General features: G+C 42.2%; 1 protein-coding gene across 1 annotated transcript in view; it reads left to right on the top strand.

Moving 5' to 3' along the window:
• Positions 1-599: 599 nt before the first annotated feature.
• Positions 600-11706, top strand: part of LOC124798726 (cilia- and flagella-associated protein 251-like) — a 96162-nt gene continuing 85055 nt past the window's right edge. Inside the window, exon 1 of the mRNA XM_047262253.1 lies at positions 600-889. Coding sequence (XP_047118209.1) covers positions 600-889 — 290 coding nt within the window. The remainder of the gene's footprint in view (positions 890-11706) is intronic.

The raw sequence follows: 11706 nt of genomic DNA, 5'->3' as shown, positions 1-11706 counted from the left end.
ATACTTGACAAAGTGTCTATACATTTCTCTTCATGACTATGAACAGGAAAATCATAATCTTACTAGGCGCAGACTGAAACTTGACTATAGACTGGTACAGACAAATGCAGACTCGTGCAGACAAATGCAGACTGACTAATCGGAGGTCTGTACACTCATTATAATACCTCGCGCATTCGGGTATCACTGCGCGAGTGTGATCCGCGAGGAGAAAAGGTTCTACGTTAGCAGCACTCTCATTGGCTCGGTTACATATTAATACGCGGATCGGCCGAAGCAGAATTTGGTCCGTCTCTAAGGCAGCGCCACCTCGTAGTGCGGAGACAGACGAGCTCTGCACCTGCGCTGTTGTGCTTAGCGGGGCGCGCTCTAGTGGGAAAGTTGTGTACGCGCTGACTACGCAGAACTATGTACACAACAGTAGTACATATCGCTGAACAGAGTAACAGCACGACTTTCAACCGGTCATGGTGCCGTGCGCCTTCTGTCACCGAGGCTGCATTCCCTGGCCACTCCAGCAGTACGTAATGATGTGTACTGGACAGTGCGAAACCCCAACGGGCAGGAGGCGTTACTGGTGAGTGACGGCAGGTGATAAAATGGGTGTGTGTACACTTTGGCAGACATTGTGGTCGCCACTCGTCACCTGTCCACCTGTCTGGCTGTTGTTCGCGTGGCCTGGACAGGGACAGAGGGGCGGGGCGGCAGGGCGTGTATCCTCCGCGTGGCTCCAGAGCGAGGCGGCGGCGGCGGCGGCGGCCAGCGCCGCGCACATAAACGTCACGCGCGGCGCGACGCCCATTGTGCGTCGAGTGCGCGGCTGCGCGCGGCACCACAATGCCGCCTCGCCGCCATCTTGTCAGCGGTCTTTTGTTTCTGCAGATTTATTGTCTGTCATCCGTCGCCAAAGCCGCCGCGGCCACGCCACGCCGCGGCGCGGCGCGCCGCGCAGCGCCGCCAGCGCCGCCACCGGCAAAAATTATCACACTCGATATCTCTCGATAGCGCGGGCGGTCGGTCGATCGCCGGCCGGCCGCGATAATCGGCGCGCTGATGGATGTCTCGCTGCCCGCCGAGTGACCGCCGCACAATGACGCTCCGAATCCCATTGTTTACACTACCTTACCGCGACACGTGCATCCCCTACCTGCAAATGACAGAGGCGTTATAACGCGGGCGCTTTAACGTGGCAGTTGTAGGTGGCGACAATTTTGAACTGTGGTTGCGTAAGGCAGATGTCGCACCTGTGCTAGCACTTTGTGGATCTGACAGCCTCAGCATAGCAACTGTGGTCGTCTACATCTATATCTACATTTATACTCCGCAAGCCACCGAACGGTGTGTGGCGAAGGGCACTTTACGTGCCACTGTCATTACCTCCCTTTCCTGTTCCAGTCGCGTATGGTGCGCGGGAAGAACGACTGCCGGAAAGCCTCCGTGCGCGCTCGAATCTCTCTAATTTCACATTCGTGACCTCCTCGGGAGGTATATGTAGGGGGAAGCAGTATATACCTCATCCAGAAACGCACCCTCTCGAAACCTGGACAGCAAGCTACACCGCGATGCAGAGCGCCTCTCTTGCAGACTCTGCCACTTGAGGTTGCTAAACATCTCCGTAACGCTATCACGGTTACCAAATAACCCAGTGACGAAACGCGCCGCTCTTCTTTCGATCTTGTCTATCTCCTCTGTCAACCCGACCTGGTACGGATCCCACACTGATGAACAATACTCAAGTATAGGTCGAACGAGTGTTTTGTAAGCCACCTCCGTTGTTGATGGACTACATTTTCTAATGACTCTCCCAATGAATCTCAACCTGGCACCCGCCTTACCAACAATTAATTTTATATGATCATTCCACCTCAAATCGTTCCGCACGCATACTTCCAGATATTTTACAGAAGTAACTGCTACCAGTGTTTGTTCCGCTATCATATAATCATACAATAAAGGATCCTTCTTTTTATGTATTCGCAATACATTACATTTGTCTATGTTAAGGGTCAGTTGCCACTCCCTGCACCAAGTGCCTATCCGCTGCAGATCTTCCTGCATTTCGCTGCAATTTTCTAATGCTGAAACTTCTCTCTATACTACAGCATCATCCGCGAAAAGCCGCATGGAACTTCCGACACTAAGTCATTTATATATATTGTGAAAAGCAATGGTCCCATAACACTCCCCTGTGGCACGCCAGAGGTTACTTTAACGTCTGTAGACGTCTCTCCATTGAGAACAACATGCTGTGGTCCGTTTGCAAAAAACTCTTCAATCCAGCCACACAGCTGGTCTGATATCCGTAGGCTCTTACTTTGTTTATCAGGCGACAGTGCGTAACTGTATCGAACGCCTTCCGGAAGTCAAGGAAAATGGCATCTACCTGGGAGCCTGAATCTAATATTTTCTGGGTCTCATGAACGAATAAAGCGAGTTGGGTCTTACACGATCGCTGTTTCCGGGATCCATGTTGATTCCTACAGAGTAGATTCTGGGTTTCCAGAAATGACATGATACGTGAGCAAAAAACATGTTCTAAAATTCTACAACAGATCGTGTCGTAGATTTAGGCCTATAGTTTTGGCTTACCTTACCAAACTTAGGGTATAGGTTGCCAACTCCGCAAGTGGGAGGTGCTGGTTGTTCCTGTGGTATCACGTACTGATACCACGCGAAGTGCATCGTAATGTTGGCGTTGGTAGCGTAAATTTCCGTCAGATACCGATAGGGTAGTACAGGATCTGGTGGAGCCAATGGTGCGTGCCCTCTGAACCACACTTCCAGTGGCTCTGTACTACAAGCGCCCTCTGCCACAGCGATATAGGACAGCCGGTTACAGCCACACACCCACTCGGAGCAACTTCACTATGTAATACTTTGCAGACGCTGCCTAGTCGTATCTCTGATTTCATAGCTCGTACTTTAGTTCAGAAGCCCTCTTCCTTGTTGACATTCAGAGCTAGACTCCATTTCTTGCTGCATTATTTGTGGTGAGACTTCATACACTTGGAGAAATACAAGTTAAATGAATCATGTTTTACTGTGTTAACTTGTTCGCTGATCATTTCTGCTCCTGTCTAGCTTTCCTATGGCAACAGTTGCTGCAAACACTGTAGCCCACCTCTCCATACCATTGTATACGAAGTTCCCCTGCACCTCTTCTATACCCACGGCAGTCCAAGTTCTCGCTTGTTTACGACTGCTGTCAGCTGCAACGAAAAAAGAGTCCATATGTAACTACTCACCTGAAATGCTTGGAGAAAGTAATAGAATTTCTGTAAACTGAAGAGATTATCTTTACCGGTCTCCACGAATGTTAATAACCATTACCTCTCTGTAACTGAGGGTATAAGTCTGCAGGGAAGCATATGGACGACGTACAGTGACCCCACCTCAGTTATGCTCAGCCCGTGGACAGGGCCAGAATGGGGTGCTTTTCGTACCTTAACGTTAGTGACAGCTGTAGTGTTAGTGCAACCACAATGGAGGGATATTTGTGGAGAGGACAGACGAACACATGGTTCTTAAAGAGAGACAGCAACCTCATCAATAGCTGCAGGGGCAACATTCAGGATTAATGACTGATCTACCACCGGCCGGTCTGGCCGTACGGTTCTATGCGCTTCAGTCTGGAACCGCGTGACCGCTACGGTCGCAGGTTCGAATCCTGCCTCGGGTATGGATGTGTGTGATGTCCTTAGGTTAGTTAGGATTAAGTAGTTCTAAGCTCTAGGGGACTGATGTCCACAGATGTTAAGTCCCATAGTGCTCAGAGCCATTTGAACCATTTTTGACCTACCGTTTGTAACTTTAGCCAACATGACATTTCTATGTTGGTACTTCGAATTAATGAAAACAGCTTGAATCTGCATCGATTATAAATTCCGAGGATATGCAGCTCTATATTACATGGGTTCTACTGAAACGCGAAGTGGGGCTTTTTAAACTTACTGGACTATCGAATGCCAACGCAAATAAGCGCTCTGATATTCTCTTTTATAATAAGTTGGGAATAAATTAATTACAATTAATTAAAGAAATTATTAACTTGTTGCATAGTAACCATTAAGATTTGAGTACTCTCATCAAATGAACACTGAAATTGATTTACTCAAAAGCGTGGTCATACTGAATAAAAGCAGCTAGGTAAATTAAAATATAATTCTTTAGAATCTAATTAAAATTCAGAATTTGGGCCTGCAAGAATACTGCGCTTTGGTAACGACAGGTTGGATGTACTAAGATCGATTTCGGAATGGCTGCGTTGATGGTCACTCATGAAGTATAAACACAGTTTATCTAACCAAAACCACAAGTTAAACACTGTACAGTAAACTGACTAATAACGCTTGCCGTTTTCTTAGTTAAGTTTAACACTGTTTCAAATGGTTGAATGGTGACGGACCACATGAATGGGAAGGTACGTGAAAATTCTGGGAACGGGATAGGATAAATACACATGCTTACGCAAGATCCATACTAAAGAACAAAGCTGAAGACACATTACGCCTTCACCAAAGAGTCAGGGAAAGAGATTCACGCCTTCCGAAGTAGCGATCTGTTGACAAATCCAACTGCTTAAAATAAGATAACACATTTACCAGGTGGCTGAATATTTTCACCAAACGGTTAAATTACATGCGCGACGCGCAAAGAAAGATAAAGTGTTTTGCAAAAACAGACATAATGTCTTATGGGATAACAGCAATCAGTGATTTTATAATGTTACTTAAAATCCGTCTTGATTGCAAATTTCAGAAAACCTACGTGTACAGATATAGTTAGTTATCAATGAGCGCTCTTGTCACCCACCGCGATACAAATGAGCATATTTTACTTCGATGGTATACAGGCTACTAAGATTGCCACTAAGCCAACACGAAGTAGAAAAGGAGTTAAGTATTTTAAAATAAGTGGCCGTAGCGAACGGATATACGTGTAAGCAGGTGATGAATATTTATAGGAAGATAAAGAAGAGGCAAATGGAACAAACAGAAGGAAGTCAAGTAGCAGTTAGGAGGAACAACAAGAAAAAATATGTAGCTCTCACTTACAATGGAAGAATTGCAGACAAAATTGAAAGATGCTTTCGTAAATCCGACGTTAAAATAGGGTTCCGAACAAATAACACGTTAAAATTGAAGCTCCGGCATAGAATATGTAATAGTAGGAATAAATTTCAGGATTCAGGTGTATATAAAATCAAATGTAATGACTGCTGTAAACAATATATAGGGCAGACTGGTAGGAACTTTGAAACCAGATGCAGGGAGCACACCTACTCTCAAAACAAAACAGCTTTTGGGGCGCCTATGGCTGCGACAAAGCACTCAGTCACGAATATTGAAAACAACTTAGACATCCTGAATAGAGCTCATAAGGGACGGTTTCTTAACATTTTAGAAGAGATCGAAATATACACCCACAAAAATAAAGATCCGGATTTAATCCTCAACGAACAAAGCGAATTCAGTCATAACGCCTATTTTAGCATTTATGACGACCTACTAAGATGACAACTGTTGCGTATGGAGATCCAGGCCGAGGGATGAGAGATGGTGCGCGGTGGAGAAGCCGGAAGACGCGTGCAGCGCCTGGCGTCGTTGACGGGGCCCTCCTGTGCGGCCCTCTTGCCCGCGGCGATGGACAGCAGACGACTGAGCGGACCGCGGCACAACACCAAAATGGCGGGAACCACAGAAGCAGACCGTAGAAGAAAACAAGTTCACACCAGCACCATAGATACATAAATCGCCCTATGCCTTTTAGATCGTATAAAAATGATAATTTTACTGTTTTTTAATCCTAACAAGTACAGATTTTAGCTTTGACATCTATATATTTCAGTTAAATATTTTTAATATAAAAAAGATCTACTGAATACAGTATGTGCAAATGGAATGTAACAAATGTATCAGACGCCACCTGTCGGTAATAGTGTCATAATTAATATAAATGACGTGCACTCTGCCAACCAATTTTATGTGACGTAGCATGTGAAAGTTGCTGGATTTGGACGGGTTACTCCTGTAACTGAAAATCAGGTACGTTCTGGTACATTTGATGTTGATTAGATAGGATGAAAAAGATTTGCTTTCGTGAAATAGTAAGTTAGTATAATTATTTTTACATATCTGAAGATGGTTCTGAATGAACCGAAACCGGTCATATGAATAATAAAAAAATTTGCAATCAAGACGGATTTTAAGTAACATTATAAAAGATAAAATGAATTGCAAGAAATTTATGCCTCCATGGACACAGAGAGCTGATGGCTCAACTGGTTCGTTCAAGCACCTAGTTCAGAATAACAAAGCAAGCACGCTATCCATTTGAAATTTCACACGGTAAAACACACTAAAGGCCATTAATTACATAGAACATTCAAGACAACCTAAATTCACTCTAGGGAACACGATTGACTGCCGCTGAACAACACAGAAGGCAAGTTCGCGCAATGTGGTGCAAAGCATAAAGGCAAATTTATCAAATCACAGATGAAACCGAAAGAATTCAAACTGCAATAGTGAATGAAAACATTCACACGAGAGTGTATCCCTGCACGCCTACGCACTTAGGAAAATCTACTGTAACGTAATGTCAGCATCACAAGATGGGAAGCCTTTGCACAATAGAAGTTCTGATAGCACAAACAAAGTACCAGAAGACACTTATTAAAATTGGTAAATTGCAACATGGCCTATGCTGCGTAAACTGTGGATCATGTACTGAACCTTTCGCTGTAATATAAAGTGAACTATACTACGTCAGCTAGCCTGAAGACTTACACATCTCACTCTAATCTCAGTCTTAGGCCACCGACCACCCTCGCCGACTGCCTAGCATCAAATCCTTAACCACCCCCGAGAACAACGAATCCCCGCAGGTAGCCAAAGGGGTTGCTTCCGGTACCAACCTACCCAGTGTCAACAAAGACGACTCAGAAGGCACGAACCTCTTTGCTTTGACTGAACACCCAAAGTTGGCCAGATTGACCAGAGCAGACAGCAAGTTCTGTACTTCTGTACTACTAGCTGCCAATGAGAACACGAAAAGTACATTCGCATGCACTTTCACACAGATGGTAACGAAAAGGATCGAAATCTAGGAAATATAGTCAGTAATAATCTAATTTAGGACTTGCATCCGAGCAATTAGGTAATTTAAGTATTTTCATAGTGATGCAGTACACAGAGACCTTTCAATATGGCTTAATGATGGTGGCATCTTCTCAAGTAAAATATTCCGGAGCTAAAATAATCCCCCATTCGGAACATCAGCTGGGGATTACTCAGGAGGATGTATAATCAGGAGAAAGAAAACAGGCTGGCACGTGGAGTGTTATATACCTTAATGAGGGTAGGTAAACTGGAGAGTTTAAAAAGAGGGAAGGAAAGATTGTCCGCAGCTCGTGGTCGTGCGGTAGCGTTCTCGCTTCCAACGCCCGGGTTCTCGGGTTCGATTCCCGGCGGGATCAGGGATTTTCTGTGCCTCGTGATGACTGGGTGTGATGTCCTTAGGTTAGTTAGGTTTAAGTAGTTCTAAGTTCTAGGGGACTGATGACCATAGCTGTTAAGTCCCATAGTGCTCAGACCTATTTGAACCATTTTTGAAGGAAAGATTGACGTTAGATACAGTGGGATTTAGTGAAGTGCGGTCACCAGAAGAAGAAGACTTTTGGTCAGGTGCCTACATAATTATTAACTCAAAATCAAATAGGGGTAATGCTATAGCAGGTCTAATAATATATAAGAGGACAGAAGTGCAGGTAATCTACTATGATTGGCATAGTGAATGCATTATCATAGCCAAGACAGACACAAAGCCAACGTCACAGTAGTACAATTTTATGAGGGCGTGCTGAAAAATAATGCCCCTGAATTTTTTATGTGAAAACTCTTGAGGCTTTTTAAACGAAACAAACGTTATTAAAATTCTAAGTTTTTAGTCTTCATGTCTATATATTTTCAACATAGTCATCCGGCGACGAACACTTTTCTCTCAACGAAAGACCAGTTAATTGATACCGGCACTGGAGAACATTTAACTTTGTTGAAGGAGTCACAAACCTCACCTCTGCTTGTATCGCTCCATCACTATCAAACTGATGTGCTCGAAGATGCTCTTTAAGTTTTGGAAACAGCTGAAAATAGGATTTAGCTCAGTTGAGGGTCATTGCTCCGTTTGTGGACGAACTCTTCGAATTCGAAACTCGATTGCAGCACTCTGTTTCTCACGCACCGACAGAGTTACGTTGCACACCGCCATGTTGCACATTACAGTTAGGAGCCCTCTAGCGGCAGAGGCCTGCAAATGTGTAATCATGGAGGATGAAGATGTACAATGTTAATAACGTTCGCTTTATTTAAAATGCTTTATTCGGAACCATTAATTTGCAGCACGCCCTCGTATATCCTTACAGGCTTCACAAATAATGAAGAGATTTAAAGAATGTATCATAGGATAAAATAAATAGTAATATAGTTAAACGAAACGAAGATTTAATTCTGATTGGGATTAGAATTCCATAATAGGAAAGGAAGAGAAGGAAAAATAGCAGAATAACATTGGCAGTGGGTAAGGTATGAAAGGGAAAGCAGCATGGTAGAATTTCTCGAAAACCACAATTTAATATTTTGCTTAAGCAATAATCCATATCTTCAGCAAGTTTAAAAAACGTCATTTTATTCCTTTGGAAGCGTTATAATGTCTTCTTTATTTGCTGCAACTGGTACTAGTCAGATGATCATCATCAGTCGAAGTTGTACTTTAATAGCGAATAATACAAGGTGAATTTCGTGGAGTCAAAAAGTACGAAATTCGAGCTGCTATATTGGTAAGGTACATCATATTTTTTGACTCTAAGCGCGTTGCCTTGAAACATTTGTTCCTAAAGTAAAACTTCGTAGATTGAAGATGATTGTGTCACTGAAACCAATTTCAACGAATAAAGCAGAAAATGTAGCAGCGTTTGCGGCTGTTATACTATGACTTTTTAAGCAGAGTTTATTTTTTGTTACAAATAGTTTAAGGGTTATGAAATGAGGTTGCGTACTTTAGGACACATGGAGACATCGAGAGATTTTAGACAGATTAGGTAATAGTAAGAGAGATATTTATAAAAAGATTTTAAACTGGAAAATATTCCAGAGCCAAATATGGACTCTGAACACAATTCCTTGGTTATGAACTGCAGAGTAAAACTGAAGAAGTTTCAGAATGATAGGAAATGAAGGAAGAGGAACTTAAATAATTCCAAATGTTGTTGAGATCTTGAAATCATTAGGCAACCTGAAGTAGCAGCTACTAAACTAGTGGAAAGAAGATGAATAGACAGTAATAAAGGCAGCAGAGGAGCCAATAGGCAGATAGACAAGTCACAGTGGAAATTCTTGGATAAAATACGAAATATTGAATTTAACTGATGAAAGGAAGAAATACAAAAATGCAGCAAATAAAGCACACAAAAGGGAATGCAAATCTTTAAAAGTGTATGTGGCAGAATGAGAAAAAAACAATTCTTGAACTCAATAGTTGACTTTGATTCCCAATCAGAAGTACTCTCAAGTCTTACATTCACCTTCACAAACGAAATCTACACAATTATCAATGCACATACCCCAATAAATGAGGATAACAGGAAAAACAAAGAAGAAGTGGAGGCCTTTTGGAATCATCGAGATGACATTATTCAGAAAATTCCAGATAAAAACACCGTCATTCTTCTTGGAGACTTTAATGCACAGATTAGTAAAGAAAGTAGATATAAGAAAATAGTTGGAGACTATCCTGCACACAAGAGACGAAACAGAAATGGTGTGAGGGTAATACAACTTTGCCAAGCACGCAATTTAATTCTTAAATCCACAGCTTTCAAGAAACTACCACGAAGACAAAAGACATGGATATCCCGAAATTCTAGCCTTGGGGGACTGCAACTTGATCATGTGGCAATCAAGCAGATTTCTCGCAAAGAAAGCAGGAATGTTGGGGTACTCAGGGCTCAAAACTTAGATTCAGACCACTACCTTTCTAAAATTAAGTTCAAAGTGATTCCAAACAGGAAACCCAGCATGAAACAAATTAAGGGTCGGAAGTACACCACGGGAAGGTATTAAAATCAGATGAATTAAAAAAAAAAAAACAGAAATCATTCAGACACAAAGCTGGGAGGATATCAAGGAAAACCTCATTACTACAGCCGAACGGATACCACCTAACATAAAAAGTAAAAAACATGCCTGGTGGTCGCTGGAATTTAATGCCCTCATTGAAACAAGAAAACGGGCGTGGTAAAACTTGCAATCTTAGAAAACAGAAGAAAGCAGATTAAAATTCATTACAGTTAGAAAACTCTCCTCCACATTGATGAAGAATTTACTAAAAACAACACAAGAAGCTTTTACAGAACTTTCAAACAAAGGTTATCAAGATACAAAGCACCCACCCACCAGTTTCGAGATGTAACGGGGACCATCGCTCACAATAACGCGGAAAATTGCAAAATTCTAGCAAGATACTTTGAGAAACCTCAGAAACATCATGGCATACCGAAAATCAAGGGCAAAGACATACGTAATCCCCTTCATTGATTTCAAATCGTTTCAAATGGCTCTGAGCACTATGGGACTTAACATCTGAGGTCATCAGTCCCCTAGAACTTAGAACTACTTAAAACTAACTAACCTAAGGACATCACACACATCCATGCCCGAGGCAGGATTCAAACATGCGACCGTAGCGGTCACGCGGTTCCAGTCTGAAGCGCCTAGAACCGCACGGCCACACCGGCCGGCTCATTGATTTCAAAAAAGCATATGATTCGACTGATAGAGAATCTCTATTATCAGTCCTGGGTTTCGATAAGAAAACAACTAATATTATAAAAGTCACCCTTACAAGTACATTTTCGGAAGTTAAATTTGTGGGTGAACTATCGGAACCCTTTGAAATAAAAACGGGAGTGCCACAGGGGGATGGGCTCTCACCGTTGCTGTTCAATTGTGCACTTAAGAAAGTAGTCGGAAAATAGAACACTAATATTAAGAGTGGTGTAAGACTGGTTTGCAAAAATCTGATATGCCCCTGTTTGCTGAAACTATGGAAGAAGCACGGGAGCAAATCCTTGAACTAAAGAAACAAGCAACTAAAATAGATCTTCACATCTCCTTTGAAAAAACTAAGATATTGAAAGACATCAAGCACTCATGTAAACACCTCAAAGTTCAAGAACAAAAGACTGAAATAGTAAACGAATTCAAATATCTCGGAGAATGGCATAGTTGGAATGCTGGGGAAAGCAAAGCAATGGAATCCAGAAAAAATAAACTTGAATTGGCCTTTCAACTTACAAAAAATACATACAACAAAAAATCCATTTCATAAGGGTCCAAAATTACACATTACAAGACAGTAAATAAGCCAGGAGCACTGCATGCAGCAGAAACACTAAACATGAATTTCAAAGGCGAAATGCAGAAACTTGAGCTAAAGGAAAGAAAATTTTTAAGAAAAATCATAGGACCAAAATTTCAAGACAATAAGATTATATACATCAAAAATGAAATTCTTACAAGAAAATTGAAAAACTTTCAGATACTATGCGAAAAAGGAGGATAATTTTTTATGGCCATCTTCTCAGAATGAATTCCAACAGATTAATCAAGCAAATCTTTGACTTTTTCCGTAACCGCAAAATGAAACCCA

The sequence above is a fragment of the Schistocerca piceifrons genome, chromosome 5 (genome assembly GCF_021461385.2).
Source record: "Schistocerca piceifrons isolate TAMUIC-IGC-003096 chromosome 5, iqSchPice1.1, whole genome shotgun sequence".
Taxonomy (NCBI): domain Eukaryota; kingdom Metazoa; phylum Arthropoda; class Insecta; order Orthoptera; family Acrididae; genus Schistocerca; species Schistocerca piceifrons.
This window is presented reverse-complemented; position numbering and strand designations above follow the sequence as displayed.